The sequence below is a fragment of the Bubalus kerabau genome, chromosome 7, assembly GCF_029407905.1.
Source record: "Bubalus kerabau isolate K-KA32 ecotype Philippines breed swamp buffalo chromosome 7, PCC_UOA_SB_1v2, whole genome shotgun sequence".
In the NCBI taxonomy this organism is placed as follows: domain Eukaryota; kingdom Metazoa; phylum Chordata; class Mammalia; order Artiodactyla; family Bovidae; genus Bubalus; species Bubalus kerabau.
In genome coordinates, this window is record NC_073630.1 from 115,987,907 (window position 1) to 116,007,817 (window position 19,911).

The 19,911-nt window shown below is 40.1% G+C and overlaps 1 protein-coding gene across 7 annotated transcripts in view; it reads right to left on the bottom strand.

Moving 5' to 3' along the window:
* Window positions 1-19,911, bottom strand: part of LDB2 (LIM domain binding 2) — a 453,308-nt gene that overhangs the window by 76,890 nt on the left and 356,507 nt on the right. For all 7 annotated transcript variants that reach the window (XM_055589162.1, XM_055589160.1, XM_055589161.1 and 4 more), the window contains exon 3: window positions 4,896-5,068. In XM_055589162.1, the coding sequence (XP_055445137.1) occupies window positions 4,896-5,068 (173 nt within the window). The remainder of the gene's footprint in view (window positions 1-4,895; window positions 5,069-19,911) is intronic.

Below are 19,911 nucleotides of genomic sequence, written 5' to 3' on the forward strand. Positions count from 1 at the left end.
TTTTAGATTAACAGTTGCATAAAGCTCAGTATATCTTACTTGGAAATGCTGCACATGTCAATCCATAGTGGTTTAATTGCTAAGTTGTGTCCAACTCTTTGTGATGCCATGGACACCTTTGCCCCTCAGGCTCCACTGTCCATGGAATTTCCCAGGCAAGAATACTGGAGTGGGTTACTATTTACTTCTCCCGGGGATCTTCCTGACTCAGGGATTGAACCCGGGTCTCCTGCATTGCAGGAAGATTCTTTACCTACTTAGCCACCAAGGAAGCCCATATGTAAATACATATATATACATTTATTAGAGTGATATACTCATTGATATAGTAATTCCATTAGAGTCAGGATGAGAGTATAAAGGGCTTTCCAGGTGGCGCTAATGATAAAGAACTCGCCTGCCAATGTAGCTGGATTTAAGAGGCACAGGTTCAATCCCTGGGTTGGAAAGATCCCCTGGAGTAGGGCATGGCAACCCACTCCAGTATTCCTGTCTGGAAAATCCCATGGACAGAGGAGCCTGGTGAGCTACATTCCATGGGGTCGCAGAGTCAGACACGACTGAGCACGCACACAAGAGTATAACATAATAAGAATGATGAACTAACTGTCAAACACATCAGTGAGGATTCATACTGGAAAAAAAGTGAAAGTTACTCATGTTTGACTCTTTGTGACCCCATGGGCTGTAGCCCGCCAGGCTCCTCTGTCCATGGGATTCTCCAGGTAAGAATACTGGAGTGGGTATCCATTCTCTTCTGCAGTGGATCCTCCTAACCCAGGGATTGAACCCAGGTCTCCTGCATTGCGGGTGGATTCTTTGCTGTCTGAGCCACCAGGGGAGTCCAGGAATACTGGAGAGGGTAGCCTATCCCTTCTCTAGTCGATCTTTCCAACCCAGGCATTGAACTGGGGTTTCCTGCATTGCAGGCGGATTCTTTACCAGCTGAGCTACCAGGGAGGCCCACACTGGTTGGTATTTCCTTGGTACTTTTCCACAGTATTAAATAATTTCACAGCAAACAATTGGGATAAGAAAAGACCATAGCCTATGTTTACAGAAATGACAAGAAGTCCAATAATGGCTGTAATTATGGTTCCAGTTTGTGAACCCCAAAATGATGCAACATGTACCCCAGAGAGGGTCCTTTCAGTATTGGCCAGAATTCACATCCTCAAATATAATTCAAGGGTCTTTAATTCTGAAAGCCTTGGGGATTGCTCTTCTGATTATTAAGCTTTGTTTCCAATTTGATTCAAAGTTGAATACAGAAAAGAAAGCTTTCAGAATACATGTGTAAAAACTCTCATTACAGCATCTATAGTGTTCCTAGGGTCAGGAAATTGCAAAACATGCTTTGTGGTCCTGAGGAATATTAAATATTACCTTTGATTAGGGCTGTGGCTGATTTTTGATTCAGCAGTTGACCACATTTTCATAAAAGCAACTCAGAAATGCAGAGTCAAACGCTATTTGGAGAATTAGAGTTTATTGATAGTCTAAATTAGAACAATGCGAAAATGCCTGCACATAATGTGCTAAGTGATACCATGTACTAATAGCAGGCTCCCCTTTTAAAAAAAAAAGCATCAGCTACCAAACTATTTTTCTTTGTGATACTGAAAGGTCATTAGATTTCTGATTTCTACTAAATCACCATATTATTTTATTACACAAAGATGAGTTATTTTTAATTAATATAAGAACAAAAGAAAAATTGGAAAGATTCTTTGGGTAGTATAATAATCACCCAAGGAGCAAAAAAAAAAAAAAAAAGAGAAAAAATGAAACGCTTTGGAATATTCTAAAAATAAATGTGCATAATTAGCATCTGGACGAAGGCCACACAGCTAAGCTACATTTCCCAGAAAGTGATATTTTTCATCACAGTATAGAAATATTCATTACTGGAGCTGGCAAAAGTATTGCCACAGAGTAGAGTCAGATGGGTGATCTAAATAATTAAAGCTTGAAACCCAGAGAGCTGAGTTCAGGAGAATGTCCCCGTGTGGGAGGGGGTGCCATGTGAGCAGGAGCGCTCCAGCAGGGAGGGGGAGGCAACAGAGGAGAACCTTGGTTTCTTAATTTGAATGGTAAAAAAAAAACCACCTTATCAATTCATAGGAAGAATGGGATTCTTTTTGATTTAAAACCAATCTGGCATGTACAGCATGATATCTTCAGAGCAACTATGTTCATTTCTGAAAAAGTTTCGGTCTGAGAAGGACATGGAGGAAATATATGAAAGGCTCATTGCAATATGCATTTTTATTTTCAGTGGCTACAGGCTTTGGAAGTAGCTCCTTCATTACAGCCAAGTTTAATTATCACGGATTTCTTTTTTCTCTGAAAGCAGAAGGAACTGGTGTGTTTTTCCTGAATGACCTAAAAGTACACTAGTGTTAGTGTGTTTAGTGGCTCAGTTGTGTCCGACTCTTTGCGGCCCCATGGACTGTAGCCCGCCAGGCTCCTCTGTCCATGGGATTTTCCAGGCAAGAATACTGGAATGAGGTGCCATTTCCTTCTCCAGGGGATCTTCCTGACCCAGTGTCTCCTATGTCTCCTGCCTTGGCAGGCAGATTCTTTAACACTAGCGCCACGTGGGAAGCTGTAACACTGTGTGTGTGTGTGTGTGTGTGAGTTGCTCAGTCATAGAATACTGGAGTGGGTTGCCGTTCCCTTTTCCAGGGAAAGTAACACTAAGCTTACACAAAGGATACGGAAGCAACAGAAAAAGGCTTTCCCTGCAGTGCTCGGGCTTTGTAATTCTAGAAATGGCTCCTGTATCCACAGGTGATGTAAATGTTTGGTGTCTTCAAAAATAAGTGAGTCATGGACAGAGTAGACCATCACCCAGGTGACCATTCCTTTGCACACAGCAAAACTCTCAAGACCAGCACGCTCCATCACACGCAGTGGGAATCTTCCTTATCCCAGACTGACAGCTTTTCTCTCCGCTCAATGGTTAAAAAGGGAAAATGGGAAAAACCCTCCTCCTGTTCCATATTTAAAATGTCTGTGGATGATAATCAAGATACCATAAACTCAATGGCATTGGATGATTCGTTTTTGCATTTATATAAGCATTTTCTTTGCCTGTGGTTTTTAACACCCCTGTGGGCACCAGAAAGGTGAAATTGCACCAAGATCAAAGAATACTTTAAATAATATACGTTTTATATCTACTCTTTCAGCAAAATAGTGTGTAGGTGGCAGACACATCTTCAGTTTTATAATTTAGGCTTCCGCAATTAACCCTGATAATTCAGCTTCTCTTAACTATAAAGAGAAGGTTGTCATTTGTGTTTTTAGCTAAAAGAAAGAACTGGTTTTGTTGATGTTACAAACTGGTTTCACCCTGAGTCTTAGTCAAAATGCAATGAACTAGTGTTCATTAAAATAAACTTCCATTTTCCAGATTCTTTGACTAAATATTTATTCTTACTAATTTTTCTGCTTGGGAGATGATATAAAGGGATTTTCTATAGCATTCCATTTATATTTTTATACTTTTGTATTCCTTAAAGATTATGACTAGTTGAATTGTGGTTTGTTGATTTTCCCCCTGCTTCTTAATATTTGAATTTAGCTTTAAAAACTTTAATTTCAGTAATACAGCACAAATACTGACTGCACAATAATCGAAGAATGTTCTTTTAGTTGTAGGATATCCCTGAGTATCAAAACTGAAATTCTATGTAATGTATATCATCATGGGCTATAGCGAATAATACATAGTATCTTTGGAGTGTTGTATATTTGAAAGTTACTAATAGTCTTTAACACATTACTGACCAGAGACATATTAACACCACAGGCGTTAGTTTCTAAAAAAATCCCCCAGTCTATAATGTGTTAAAGGGCTTCGTCACAAGAAAGAAATTTTAAGCATGTGTAGTGGCTGGAGGGCATCACTGACTCGATGCACATGAGTTTGGGTGAACTCCGGGAGTTGGTGATGGACAGGGAGGCCTGGCGTGCTGTGATTCATGGGGCCGCAAAGAGTCAGACACGACTGAGAGACTGAACTGAACTGAACTGAGTGTTGGATGGGGGTCTTTCCTGGTGGCTCAGACAGTAAAGAATCTGCCTGCAATGCGGGAGAGCTGGGTTCGATCCCTGGGTCAGGAAGATCCCCTGGAGGAGGGATTGCAACCCACTCCAGTATTTTTGCCTGGGAAATCCCATGGACAGAGGAGCTTGGTGGGCTACAGTCCATGGGGTTGCAAAGAGTTGGATACGACTGAGTGACTAAGCATAGTGATGGATGTTAACTAAACTTATGAGTAACCCCCTCACAATATATACATATATCAAATCAACATGTTGTAAATGTAATACTAATACACCGTTACGTATAAGTGGTATAAGTGTTAGTCGCTCAGTGGTGTCTGACACTCTGTGAATCAATCCATGGACTGTAGCCCGCCAGACCCCTCAGTCCCCGGAATTCTCCAGGCAAGAATAATGGAGTGGGTTGCCATTGCCTTCTCCAGGGGATCTTCCCAACCCAGGGATAAAACCTGTGTCTCCTGCCTAACAGGTAGAGTCTTTACCAGAGAAACCTGTTACTGTCAATTATATCTCAATTAAAAAAAAAAGAAAAAGAAAAAAACCCACCAAAATTGTAATTTAGTAGCCTACGTTTGATAGGCAACCAAAACTCTCTTCTCTTTCTTGAAGGTTTATCCTGTTTGACTTTCTTGGGGTCTGTATCAAATGCACAGGGCTCCCCCAAAGAGTCTTGCCAGGTTACAAACCAAAGAGATGACCTCACAGGGCTGTTCGCATCTGACATGTGAGAAGTCAGCTTAAAGTTCCAGAAGAAAACCCTAATCAGTATCCTGCAGCACACCCAGAGGAGAGCAAGCCGTGTGGCCGAGCCCAGCCCGTACCTTGGTAAACATGGGCTTCCCATGCTGGGTGACCATCGCACACTGGTCACAGTCCACGGTGATGGACGAGTTGTGGTAGGACTCTTTCGAGTGTTTGAGAACGTAATACAGGTCAGTCACCCCTCCTTCAAACACAGTGCTAAAATAACGAGGGATGAGGGTCCTGCCGATAGCTGGAAGAGACACACAGAGAAACAAACCATTAACAATAAAATCCGGATGGTCCCATATACCCTACACCACAGTCAGACCTCCAACTGGATACAGATCATACCAAGAGGCAAATTTTTTCTCCTTACCAACTGCCATATCCCTTATGGCTTACAGCTAATAAAATAAAATCTCTAAGTATTCACAAAAAATTTATGCAGCCATCTTTCCAGATTTGGCATCCATCAATAATGTAAGAGTTAGTACTTTAAACACAAAGGGGGAAATGCTGATGACTTTTGACCTCATAGATATTCTTTAAGTTAACATGTTTTCAAAAAATAAAACATATCCAATTCACTTGGACTTTTCAATGGATTGCACACCAGTTACTCAATCATGTTTTATTATTAGTAGTAGTAGTCATAGTAATACAAGTTTTGATAATGTAATGCTTTGTGGGCTATGAATTATTTTGGGGCTTCACACACTCATTGGATCTTCAGCACAAAGTCAAGAGAATTAGGAACTATAAGAAACACAAAGATTATTACAAAAGAAAAAGTTATTGGGAATGTTTGAAAGTCACGTGACTTATGAGTAGATAACTGAGGTGTCTAACGTCAAATCTGCAAATGCCTGTAGGAGTTTGGGATGGACATGTACACACTGTGATATTTAAAATGAGTAACCAGCAAGGACCTACTGTATGGCACAGGGTACTCTGCTCAACTTTGTGTGGCAGCCTCGATGGGAAGGGAGTTTGGGGGTGAATGGATATTATGTATATGTATGGTTGAGTCCCTTTGCAGTTCACCCCAAACTATCACAATATTGTTAATCAGATACACTCCAATATAAAATAAAAACCTTAAAAAAATCTGCATACATTGAAACACTTTCCAACACCATGTCTCAAACTGATTTAATGAATGGATATCTTTAACAAGTGATCCCTATCTGTATACAAAGAAATCCATACCTACGTGAATGCGCACTGCTCTATCTGCTTCTGGAGTTGAAAGAAAATCTCTTTCCAGAATCAAAGGGCCATCTTAAGAAAACCTGATACCTTCTACTTGGTCTAGATTGGTCTCTTTCATTCTGCATGTCCTGTCCTGTCCCATTTTAGTTTGAGTGGTTTGTAAGTAGCTGGATCTCTCTGATATATGATGTTTAGAAACAGCTAACAAGCCCTTGCTTTAGCAGAGATTTTAAATCCTCTTACCCTGAAAATCCCAACTCATAATATCAGGAATTTTGCCTATGTGCAGATTTTGAGGCAAAGTACTAAAGCACTCTCAAGTGATTCAAGGTTTTAATAAATTTCTTACATTCACTATATAAGGCTTCCTGAAAGACAAAAATAATATTTAAGATAAATACATTACCAAAGAGTGCTTTAGTAGCAAAGATCATGCAATCATCACTTGAATGCTTAAAAATGTTTAATTTCATTTTAAAAGAATCAGTATTAATCCATTTTGTATGAATCTATATCTCTTTTGTACACGGATTTGGAAAAATACTATGAAAAGAATACTCTGCCAAATGTTTTCTGAAGTGATCGCGAAAGAATCCCAATGTGAATGCCTAGTCTCTGAATAATTTATATAGTTGTTATTGCTTCATATTTACTGCAGTGAAATCAATCAACAAGTGTGTGCTGAATATTCCAGGATCTTTGGCAATTTCATCCTAAGTAATCCTTATACATACACTTCCTAAATACTGCCTAATCCCCAATAGTGCATGTTTATTTGCTAAATATAAAATTCAAATAAGAGTCATTTGAGTCTGTCATATTCTTAAACATATGCATAGCTGATATGTCATAAAGAAAACTTTGCTAATATGAAAAACCTTATTGTACTTTGCTAAACAGCTAAAATTAATTAAATGTATTTCAAATATTCCAAGTTAAAACTAATTACCATAAATCAGCTCTAGCAATTTTGACATTTTGGGATATGTACTGTGGAAAGTAAACACACACCATAAAAATATAGATGTAGGGTGAAAATATTTCACTACAATATCCAAGGAATTGTCACATTAAAAAGGTTATGCAAATAAACATCACTGGATTAGCCACATTATCATTTATTCATGAATCATGCACAATTTAATTTCTCTGTAGTAGTGTTTGCTATATGTAAGCATTATTTTCATTCATAGTTTAAGGAAATTCAAATGGAAAAAAAGTTCAAAATTCCTTAACTTTCAATTGAAATTTTTCAATCTTTTTTTTGTGATAAAAGTCACACAAAACACAGCATACTATTTTATTTTTTTTTTCATTTTTTTTAAATTTTATTTTATTTTTAAACTTTACATAATTGTATTAGTTTTGCCAAATATCAAAATGAATCCGCCACAGGTATACATCATACTATTTTAAAAGTATGTTCACTTTGCTGGGCAACTCTCACCATCACCCACGTCCTCAAGTTTTCACCTTCCTAAACTGAAACTCTGTCTGTCCCCTTTAAATACTGGCTCCCCTCCCCGCCTCCTGCCCCCTTGTTCCCTGGCGTCTAATATACTTTCTGACTCTATGAATTTGACTACTCTAGGTGACGTGCATATGTGGAATTATAGAGTATTTGTCTGCATCTAGTATATCCTCTCTGACTCGAGATAATGCACAAGCTCTATAGTCAACAGACATAGAGGGTGTCGACTTTGCTTCACTGAATCCTTTCTGTCACTGAAGGAAATGATTGTTAGGGACACCTGAGGGTTGTTTTCAGTCCCGAGTCCTTTGTGGGACTACCCCTACCATTTTTGCACTGTCTGGCTTGGACCGTCATGCACAACGCTCTGTTGTCCTCTGTGGTAGACTAGCTACTCTGATGACCCCAGTGACTCACACCAGTGGGAGTCACAACCTTACATATGTAGCCTCCTCTTTTCAGATCAGGCCTGGATCCTGTGTTCTGCTTTCATAAATAGAAGGTGGCTTACTTTACTCTGTATAAGCTCTAGGTTCACCTACCTCATTAGAACTGAGTCAAATGCATTCCTTTTTATGGCTGAGTAATATTCCACCGGGGCTTCCTAGGTGGCTAGTGGTAAAGAATCTGGCTGCCAATGCAAGAACACATAAGAGATTCAGGCTCAATTCCTGGGTTGGGACAATCTCCTGGAGGAGGGCATGGCAACCCACTTCAGTATTCTTGTCTGGAGAATCCCCATGGACAGAGGAGCCTGGTGACTTCAGTCCACAGGGTTGCAAACAGTGGGACATGACTGAAGCAACTTAGTAAGCATGCATGCAATATTCCACTGTGTATATGTATCACAACTTCTTCATCCATTCATCTGTTGATGGACACCTAGGTTGCTTCCGTGTCCTAGCTATTGTAAACCCTGCTGCAGTGAACACTGGGGTACGTGTGTCTTTTTCAATTACGGTTTTCTCAGGATATATGCCCAGTATTGGGGATGCTGGGTCATAGTGTAGTTTTATTCCTAGTTTTTCAAGGGATCTCTGCACCATTCTCCATAGTGGTTGTATCAATTTGCAGTCCCACCAACAGGGCAAGAGGGATCCCTTTCTTAGCATCTTCTACAGCATCTGGTTTTTGAAGATTACACAGAGTGAAGTAAGTCCAGAAGAGAAAGACAAATATCCTATATTAATGTATTTATATGGAGTCTAGAAAGAGGGTACTGATGAACCTATCTGCAGAGCAGAAATGGAGAGGCAGACACAGAGAACTGACTTGCGGACACAGCAGGGGAAGCAGGGGTGGGGGGGACGAATGGAGAGAGCACTGATATATGTGCAGACAGTCAGTGGGAACTTGCTGCATGAGGCAGGGAGCTCAAATCCTGAATTCTGTGACAACCTAGAGGGGCGGGGAATTAAAAGATGCTTGCTCCTTGGAAGAAAAGCTATAACCAACCTAGACAGCATATTAAAAAGCTGAGACATTACTTTGTTGACAAAGGTCCATCTAGTCAAAGCTATGGTTTTTCTGGTAGTCAAGTATGGATGTGAGAGTTGGACCATAAAGAAAGCTGAGTACTGAAGAATTGATGCTTTTGAACTGTGGTGTTGGACAAGACACTTGAGAGTCCCTTGGACTGGAAGGAGATCCAACCAGTCCCTCCTAAAGGAAATCAGTCCTGAATATTCACTGGAAGGACTGATGCTGAAGCTGAAGCTCCACTACTTTGGTCACCTGATGCAAAGAGCTGACTCATTAGAAAAGGCCCTGATGCTGGGAAAGATTGAAGGCAGGAGGAGGGAATGACAAAGGACTGAGATTGCTGGATGGTAATCACTGTCTCAATGGACATGAGTTTGAGCAAGCTGTGGGAGATGGTGAAGGACAGGGAAGCCTGGCGTGCGGCAGTCCGTGGGGTCGCAAAGTGTCGGACACGACTGAGCGACTGAACAACAACAGAGGGGTGGCATGGAGTTGGGGGAGGGAGGGAGGTTCAAGGGGGAGGAGACATGCCTATGCCCGTGGCTGATTCATGTTGATGTATGGTAGAAACCAACACAATATTGTAAAGCGATTATCCTCCAATTAAAAATAAACAAATTAAAAAAATATATAGAAGGTGGCACGAGTAACCTTGTGTCTATTGGGGCCCAAACTTGAGAAGGCCTAGGCGCTTCCACTTTGAGCTTAAGGGAAAAATCGGTTGCTATGTGCAAAGTCCAACTACTCTTAAGACTGCCATCCTGCAAGAAGCCCAACCTAGCCATGTGGAGCAGTCGCATGAAGGGGAGAACAAAGGACAACATCCCCAGTTGAGCATCCAGCCAATAGCCAGCAGTAGCTTGCACGAGGAAGGACGTTCTGGACACTTGAGTCCCCAAAGAGCTGCCTTGAGCGTGTCTCACATGGATCAGAAGTGAGCTGCCTTCCAGAGACTTTGCCCAAACTGCAGAATCATGAGCGAATAAAACAAGCGTCTTGGGGCATTTCTAAGTGCAGCAATGGATAATCACAGCAGACTTTCAATCTCTTAGGCTACAAAGATGGGCAGATTAGAATTCTTCCCTGGAAGAGGATAGTTTTGCCACTAAAAGCGTGTGAATTGTAGAAATGCTGAATTCTGTACAAAGGAAGCAGATGAGAGAGACTGACTCTGTGGACTGATGGGGGGTCATCTTAGCTGGGACAGAAGCCAGATCCATCTCTTGGAGGTCCCACTTATGTGAAATATGTACCCCCACTTTTTTGATCTAGTTTGTGTTAGATTTCTGTGATTAGTAAACAGAGATATCTTGATTAATGTTGTCCTGTTTCAGCATGGAATAAAGGAGCGGACACACAAAATAAAGAGGAAGTGATAAGAAAAAGTTGTCAAAGACTGTATCTGTATTTTAATTGTTGCTGCTACAAACTTGGTCTTCCCTGATGGCTCGGTGGTAAACAATCCACCAGCCAATGCTGGAGACACAGGTTCGATCTTTGGGTTGGGAAGATCCCCTGGAGAAGGAGATGACAAGCTAATCTAATTTTCTTGCCTGGGAAATCCCTTGGACAGAGGAGCCTGGGGGGCTACAGTCCATGGGGCCGCAGAGTTGGACGTGACTTAGCAGCTAAACAACAGCAACAAACTTAATGCCTTAAAATCCATCTGTCTATCTATCCTCTATTATTTATCTATCATCTATTACTTATCTTATAGTTCTGACAGTCTGACGTGGGTCTTGCTAGGCCCAAATTAAGGTGTCAGCAGGGCTGTGCTCCTTTCTAGAGGCTCTAGGGAAGATTCACTTTTCCTGCTTTTCCAGCATCCACAGGCTCTCTCTTACTGCCTGACTGTGGCCACTTCCTCCATCTTCAGAGTCAGCAATGGTGGATGGACTCTACGTGGTCTTATCCTCGCCTCCTCCTCTGCCTCCCTGTCCCACTTTTGAGGACCCTCATGAGTGCAGTGTGCACATGCGTGTGCTCAGTCACTTCAGTCACTGACTCTCTGCAACCCCATAGACTGTAGCCCTCCAGGCTCCTCTGCCCATGGGATTCTCCAGGCACAAATACTGAAGTGGGTTGCCATGGCCTCCTCCATGGGGATCTTCCTGAGCCAGGGATCGAACCCAGGTCTTCTGCATCTCCTTCACTTCAGGCAGATTCTTTACCCACTGAGTCACCTGGGAGACCCCCTGAGCACACTGGGCCCACCCAAATAATCCAAGATCATCGCCCACTTCAAGATCCTTCATTTAATCGAATCTGCAAAGTTCATTTTGCCAAAAGGTAATGTCTTCATAGGTTCCAGGGGTTAGGACTGAACTTTTCTGGGAGGCTGTTATTCTATCTGCCATCAAACAGCTTCTGTTCTACAAGGGAGTGGAGTCAAAAATACAATACACGCATGCACACTAGATACAACAGTTAATGTGCAATGAATGGGAAAAGAAAGCAGAAAAAAGAATTGCACACATTCATTGATCTCCTCTATAAACCTTTACTGAACCCAGAGTAGGTGCAAAGCTCCTTGGCAGGTGCTGGAAACACAAAGATAGATTTTTGTCCTTGTCTTAAGACCTCATTTCTAATAACAAATATCTAAGTATCTGTAACATAATGTAAAAATAAAGTTAAAAAATAGATTTGTGATTTTCAACTTTGCCGTTTTCTTCTGAATCCTGAATTTGATGTACAATTTTATTACTTTTGAGGCACTAAGATTAAAATGTCCTTTTAATTTAATAAATGGTGCATCCGCACTGCACAGCCTAATATAAATGGCTTTAAAGTGAACATTTCAGATTTAGACCCCGTGGTCCCCTAATTCATCAGCCATACCAATTCTGAATCTATTTAAGTTGTATACTGTCCCACTCATAAGCTACACCTATGCTTTACATTGATACATTAATCCTTGGAATAAAAAATAATTTTAAATATTGATATGATAAATCTACATTTGTGCCTCCATGAAAGGGATTGTATCTTTCAAATATACTTGAAAAGAGATTAAGATTCTAATAATTATAAAAGTGATTCTATTTTTCTAACACATTTAGGTCAAAGCTCCAAAAAACTGGAAAGAGAGAGTATGGAGAGTCAGATAGTATGAGAAGATTTTCTGTGATATTATGTGAGTGGAATACTGTATATGCTATTTATCCATGTGTTTATGAAACAGAAAAGAAGATCACAGATTAAATTATTCAGGAGTCTGAAATGTGTATAAAGAATGTTTAAACAAGGCTCGACCTTGTAGGTAAACATGATTAGTTCAGAATAGCTAACAATTTTGTGTGTGTGTGTGTGTGTGCGCTATTCACTCAGTTGTGTCTGACTCTGTGGTCGCGCGGACTGTAGCCCATCAGTTCCTCAGTCCATGGGAATTCCCAGGCAAGAATACTGGAGTGGGTTGCCATTTCCTTCCTCAGGGAATCTTCCTAACCCAGGGATTGAACCCCGGTCTCCTGCATTGCAGGCAGATTCTCTACCAGCTGAGCCACCAGGGAAGCCCATTATCCTAAGGTAATTTGGGTGCTGAGCTCTGAATTCCAGTTCCTTGGGAAGTTTTTCCTTGTTGTTCTGTTTGTCCCCAAGCATTGGCCCTTCTTCCCCAGAAATTCTTGCTGTGAAAATTGGAGGGCTGATGGAGCTGTGGAGGAAGGATCTAGTTTCTCTTTTTTTCTCATAGAGGTTACTTGTAGACATTAAGCTGATACCCGTAGATATTAGCTGATTTTCCCCTATTTGGAAACCAAATGGTACACATTGGTAGCTCTTAATCACTGAGAAGATATAAGCATCTGCCTTTTGGAGCAGTTTGTCTCTACTAATAATTATGAAATGCTTTTCTTAAACTCTTGAGGATGTTTAGAAGGAATTCACATGAAAGAAACTGCAAGAAAAAAATAATCACATGAGAAAACGTTCAAACTAGTAACCAAAACACATATTAAAATAAAATTTAAAAGATTAAAACATCAACCTGATGAGGTTGTGGTGAAACTCTAGGGAAATCAATGTAACAATTACTCCTAGTCTGGGGAGTGTCTAACTCTCAGATAGTTTATTAGATGTGATGCTAAGCTCTTGGGAAAGATCCTGGCCAAACTGAGGTTCTAATGTTCAGATCTTAAGCGCTCTGAAAACCATTGTCCAATGTGAAGACCTTTTGGTTTGGGGCCATCCCTTATATTCTAAATGTCTATAACTTCACCTTTCAAAGAAAAACCACTCCAAAAAATGTAAAAGTTTGAGGATCCCAGTGAAAATGGGGAATAAGAGCAATGCATATAACTAACAGTATATTAGGATCACTTCACCCTTGACAATTATTTAACTAGTGATTTTCTACCGCATTGGAAAAGGAAATCATGCTACCATACTGCACATTAGTGCTTTTAATTAGGCATTGTTAATTATTTTAAAGAAATTGAGAACTATGATTTTTAAACATTTTTTCATAAACATGACAATGGATAAACTGATGGCCTAAATCTGAGTAGTTTTTATAGAGTTGTTCTAAAGCTGCAGTACCTCAAAAATTCAAAAGGAAATTCTATTAGAGATATCACTACATCATAAGTGCAAAATTCTACTACATAATACACGTGAAGATTCAGTCAACTTTAGACTTCTCTGAATTCAGATATTAGTAAATGCATTATGCTAACATAATGGGAATGCTCCTAGTTCTGAAATAAACAATACTGATGTTTTTATTTATGGTACTTGTGATTTCATACATAGTAGCTCAGTTGTGTCTGACTCTGCAGCCCCATGAACTGTGGCCCACTGCAGCCTTTGTCCTTGGAATTCTCCAGGCAAGAATGCTGCAGTGGGTTGCTGGTTCCTCCTCCAGGGGATCTTCCTGACCCTGGGATTGAACTCGCATCTCCTGCGGCTTCTGCATTGACAGGAAGATTCTTTACTACTGAGCCACCAAATATAACTATATAACCAAAACGATGGAATTAAAACATGCTTGAACTTTGATGGGGGTGATACAGGATTAAGGCAGATTCCTTTGTCTTGATGAAGGTAAAGCAAGCCCAAATCACTTGACTTTTATAAATTATTTTCATTGTCATGTACCTTTAACTACTTTTTGTAAACAAAGCAATCTGATTTAAACATTCTTCTTTCTTGCTATTTCAAAGATTCTTTCATTCAATATATGTTTATTAAGTACCTGCTATGGGCCTGACATTGTTCTAGGTGCTGGGGATAAATAGCAGACAGTGGGAAGACAGAGAATAAAATTGGTAGGGAAGGAAGGCAGGCTGGTTTAGGTTGGCTGGTCTGCAAGGCTGCAGTGGCGAGGTGTTGATGGAGCTGAGTCTAGGCTGGACAGGTCATGTGAGCATCTGGGAATGAAAAGGTCCTATAAGGCAAAGCCCTAAGACAGAAATGAGCTGGAATTGAATGAGCCTGGTGTGTCCCAGGGTCAGAAAGAAGGAAGTGTGATGGGACCATAGTCATGGAGAGTGACATGACCGGTGAGTTCAGAAAAGGAGGTGGGGCCAGACTATCCAGAACCTTCTTGGCTGCTGCAAAGACTGGCAGCTCAATCTCAGTGCAGTTCACCTGACCTGCCTCTTGAGAAACCTGTATGCAGGTCAGGAAGCAACAGTTAGAACTGGACATGGAACAACAGACTGGTCCCAAATAGGAAAAGGAGTACATCAAGGCTGTATATTGTCACCCTGCTTATTTAACTCATATGCAGAGTACATCATGAGAAACGCTGGGCTGGAAGAAGCACAAGCTGGAATCAAGATTGCCAGGAGAAATATAAATAACCTCAGATATCCAGATGACACCACCCTTATGGCAGAAAGTGAAGAAGAACTAAAAAGCCTCTTGATGAAAGTGAAAGAGAAGAGTGAAAAAGTTGGCTTAAAGCTCAACATTCAGAAAACGAAGATCATGGCATCTGGTCCCATCACTTCGTGGGAAATAGATGGGGAAACAGTGGAAACAGTGTCAGACTTTATTTTCTTAGGCTCCAAAATCACTGCAGATGGTGATTGCAGCCATGAAATTAAAAGACGCTTACTCCTTGGAAGGAAAGTTATGACCAATCTAGAGAGCATATTCAAAAGCAGAGACATTACTTTGCCAACAAAGATCTGTCTAGTCAAGGCTATGGTTTTTCCAGTGGTCATGTATGGATGTGAGAGTTGGACTGTGAAGAAAGCTGAGCGCTGAAGAATTGATGCTTTTGGACTGTGGTGTTGGAGAAGACTCTTGAGAGTCCCTTGGACTGCAAGGAGATCCAACCAGTCCATTCTGAAGGAGATCAGCCCTGGGATTTCTTTGGAAGGAATGATGCTAAAGCTGAAACTCCAATTCTTTGGCCACTTCATGTGAAGAGTTGACTCATTGGAAAAGACTCTGATGCTGGGAGGGATTGGGGACAGGAGGAGAAGGGGATGACAGAGGATGAGATGGCTGGAGGGCATCACTGACTCGATGCACATGAGTTTGTGTGAACTCCGGGAGTTGGTGATGGACAGGGAGGCCTGGCATGCTGTGATTCATGGGGCCGCAAAGAGCTGGACACGACTGAGCGACTGAACTGACTGACTGACTGACTGACTGACGGAAACAGCAGTTTCGGGCTTTAGCCAATGATGTGATCAGACGCACTTACTCTGTTTTTCAATGTATTATATTATATTATGATCTGATGAAGTTGCTGCTTTTAAATGTGTCATCCACCTGTCAACACAGTTCCAAAGTGCCACAAAATTTTTTGTTCCTCCCAGAAATCTAATAGGCATTTTTCTTCCGTTTTCTACCAGAAGACTTCTACACGACAACCACCTAGCAGAGATGCCGGAGGAACAGTGCAGACTGTGATAAATCTCATCCCGCTCTTAGGGAGCTTTTGGTCAAGTGATTCTTAGAGCTATGAGTTCATTAATTAAGGACAAATATAATAGGATGCAACTCACGGCTCGTTCTTGTTCTCCATTGTTTATTCATTCCGGACACACAAATGGGACCCATACATGTTTGCTGAATGAGTGAGTGCAATCCATGAATGGATTTACAGCTTAAACGTTCCAAGAGTTTACGTGTAAGACTTGCCTCATTTCACCTTATTTAATTCAACCAGGGATTGGGTGTAATCAGATAACTTCGGTCCATGATTTTTTTTCAGCTATACCACAGAGTGTTTTTTCTCACTTCTGTGCCTTTCATGATGGGCAAAATCCTTTATCTCTTTGTCCCACAGTTTTGATAATGATATTGTGCAAGGGAAGTCCACAGCCACTGCTGCACCTCTTACCACGAATCAGTACCTGATGGGTATGAAATTGAAACCCTTGAATAACGTCCAGATTAAATCCATGTCCTAGTCACTGTGCCTCATGGACACAGGCCAGTGTTGATGGGAAGAGTGAGGCGTCAGAGAAACACCCGAGCTGAAGGGTGAAGGTGAAAGTGAAAGTCGCTCAGTTGTATCTGACTCTTTGCAACCCCATGGACTATACAGTCCATGGAATTCTCCAGGCCAGAATACTGGAGTGGGTAGCCTTTCCCTTCTCCAGGAGATCTTCCCAACCCGGGAATCGAACCCAGGTCTCCCACATTGCAGGTGGATTCTTTATCAGCTGAGCCACAAAGGAAACCCAAGAATACTGAAGTAGCTTATTCCTTCTCCAGCAGATCTTCCTGACCCAGGAATCGAACCGGGGTCTCTTGCATTGCAGGTGTATTCTTTACCAACTGAGCCATCAGGGAAGCATAGACACCAATCAGATACAGGGAACCAGAGGGAAGAGAGTAGTCCTGGCTGAGGAGACTGCATATGTGTAAGGAGCATGTGCATTTCCCATGATTTGGGCTGCTGCCTTTTTTTAATCTTTAAAAATTAAAAAAAAAAATTAAAGTTTTCTTTTTAATGCAAACTGTTTTAAAAATATTTATTGATTTTGCTTCTGTTGTACATTTTGTGGATGTGAGGCATATGGGATCTTAGTTACCCCACCAGGGACTGAACTGGCACCCTTTGCATTGGAAGGTGAAGTCTTAACTATTGGCCACCAAGGAAGTAGCAACCAGAACTTATATATTTATACTTCAGAAGAGTTTGTCTGGATGAACTATTACATAACCATGACATTTTCTCACTCTTTCCTTAGGACAGTATGATAGTCTTTTAGTTATCCAAACTTTATAATGTAGTTTACATCTGGCAGATTTATTTCTGCTCTATTATTTTATTTCAACATTTTCATAACTGATACTGATACTGCTTATTTTTCTAGATAAACTTTAAGATAATTTTGCAAGTCCTGCCCCCTACCAAGAAAAATTGGAAGGAGGTTTGTTTAAATTGAATTTGCTAAAAAAGAATTGACTTCTTTAGAATACCCAATCATCCCGTACAAGAAGATAAAATGCCCATTTGTTTAAATCTTTATTTCCACCTCACAATAATTCTGTAGCTTTCTATAAGTAGATATCTAACAGTGCTTGAATATTTTAGTTATGCTGAATGGTTAATGTAATTTTTTTCATTATTTTTCTGTCTGGAACACAGACACTTACTTCAATGCTCTTACTATTTTAATAGTCTTTTGGAAGGTTGCTTTGATTTTTCTAGGTGAAGAAATCTATGTATTTCCTTCTTTATAATATATTTATATCATTAATTTCTCATTTTACTACAATAGTTGGAATAGCTCTTCCAGGACGAAAGGATAAATAATGAGGCAAGTAGTAGGCTGTCTTTTTTTCCCCTAATTTTTTTGAGCATTTCCTCTAAGAAGGGAAATACTTTTTGTTGATTTGAGATCTGATCATTTAACTTATTATGGAAAGAGAAACAAATTATTTTTATAACTCTTGTGTTTATGATTTTGTCCTTTTTAATCCTGATGAATGTCTAATTTGATCAAGTGCTTCCTTGCTTATTATTGAGTTGGTTGTTTAGGTTTCTTTAGAAAATTACCTATTAATATATTTGCAGTTATTAAATAATTTTTGTACTTCATATAAACCTTTCTCTTGTGCACACATATATTTTAAATAAATTTTTGCATAAATTCATGATTTTATTAATTTCTTTAACAAAGACCCATGAAAGCAGGGCTCTATATGAGGCACTAGCCTAGGTACTAAATTAGAATGATGGAGCAAGAGAAGACCTCATCTTTAGTCCACTGACTCCAGCATTTTCTAATTCCAGTGGGTTTCTGACGATCTTAAGAAGCACCCCCTAGCTAGTTCCATACTTCAAAAATACTATTAAAAAAGAATATGTTTAGCATGTTTCTCTGATTTGAGTAAAGTGAACTCAACTCATGGTGATACTGATTAGCTTCTGATTAGTGATTATGAATAACACTTAACATATGTGGGAAAAATATGATGCAGTATACTAACAATTATTTAATAAGTGTAATAATATTATCCTTGATTATATTTCATACCCTCACTTTATAGCAGAAAAATCTGATGGCTAGAAAAGAAAACTGCAGAGCTACTAGGAGCCAGGGTAATATAAAGTAGAATGCTTATTCTTTTTAATAGACCAAACTTTGTTTGTTTCTATGCCTGAATTTAATTTTTATTAATTTTTTAGTTGCATAAGTGATCCACATGCAAAAAATTAATACAGTGTGGTTGCAGAGACTCACTAACTGTTCACTAGATCTGATTTCTTTTTCTAGGCATAGAGTAGACCTCACTTCCTAAACTCCCTTACGGCTGAGAGGCTGCCTTATGATGGTGTTGTAACCAATGTCCAATGGATGTTTCTATTCTTTTCATTTTTTCCCACCAAGCAGACATCACGGAAAACTATTCAACTTTCAGAAATAATGGATGAAATCATTCTATGTGTAACTGATAAGCTCTTTCCCAGCTCTAACAGCGAGGTGTTGAAGACCCAGGAGGGGATTCCATGGACCCCTGATAGTACACACTTTATCCACAACTTCACCAGCACTGAATATTGTCATCTGCATTTTTTCTGCCATTTAGATCACAAAGCATTTCCCTTACAATGTGACGACCTTTAAGTATGCAAAGTTTTATGTATGTGTAGATGATGAAACTAAGTAATTAACCACAGACTTCCAACTCATGGGGTTAATGTTCCAAGTGAGTTATCCATATCTGACATTTTCAGATGGTTTGCCATTTTCTGGAATTTTTTTTTTTTTTTTACCCCAACCCCCTTCACTTTACTAAAAGAAAAATAACTCCTCTAGACTAGAGAAGCAAAAAAAAAAAAAAAAAAATTCCATCCCTTTATTTTTCAAAGGTGCCAAACATCAAGAATTCTTATGAAATTATTTCAATATGATGATTTATTGGAACTGCTCAAACTCAGACCCATGGGGACACCATAAGTCATTCAGTTCTGTATTTTAATATCAGCACAGTTTAACTGAGTTAGAGAAAGGCTGCCAGAGAAACAGACATATGTGTGTGATTTCAAACTTAATCGAAACCAGGACTCAGCAACCTTTAGCAATGCCAAGAGTGGTGAAAGAGACCATTTCCTCTCTGTAGAGACAGGCAGACACAGGGAAACTGGGCCCGTCCCCAGGACTGGATATTACACAAGACGTTCCCTGGAAGGTGTTAAGTGGTCACTAAAATAGAAGCTAATAAAACATGACCCTTTAAAGTGGATTTTGAAGTCACGGGAAAGGTTGTAGAATTAAAATAATAAACTAGCTGTCCCCACCATTCTCCCAACTCCATTTCAGTCTCACCCACTCCCTTAGTGTTTCCAGGCTCAGCACACCTTGAAAACATCATTCACGCAGCATCCTTTGCCTGCGACACCCTAATCTTCCCTCTTCTGCTTCATCTAAGTCCTAGGCAACCTTAATTCTCAGCTCAAGGACCACATCCTATAGTGGAGCATCCCTTTTTCCCTTCTAATTTTCCTCTTCTGT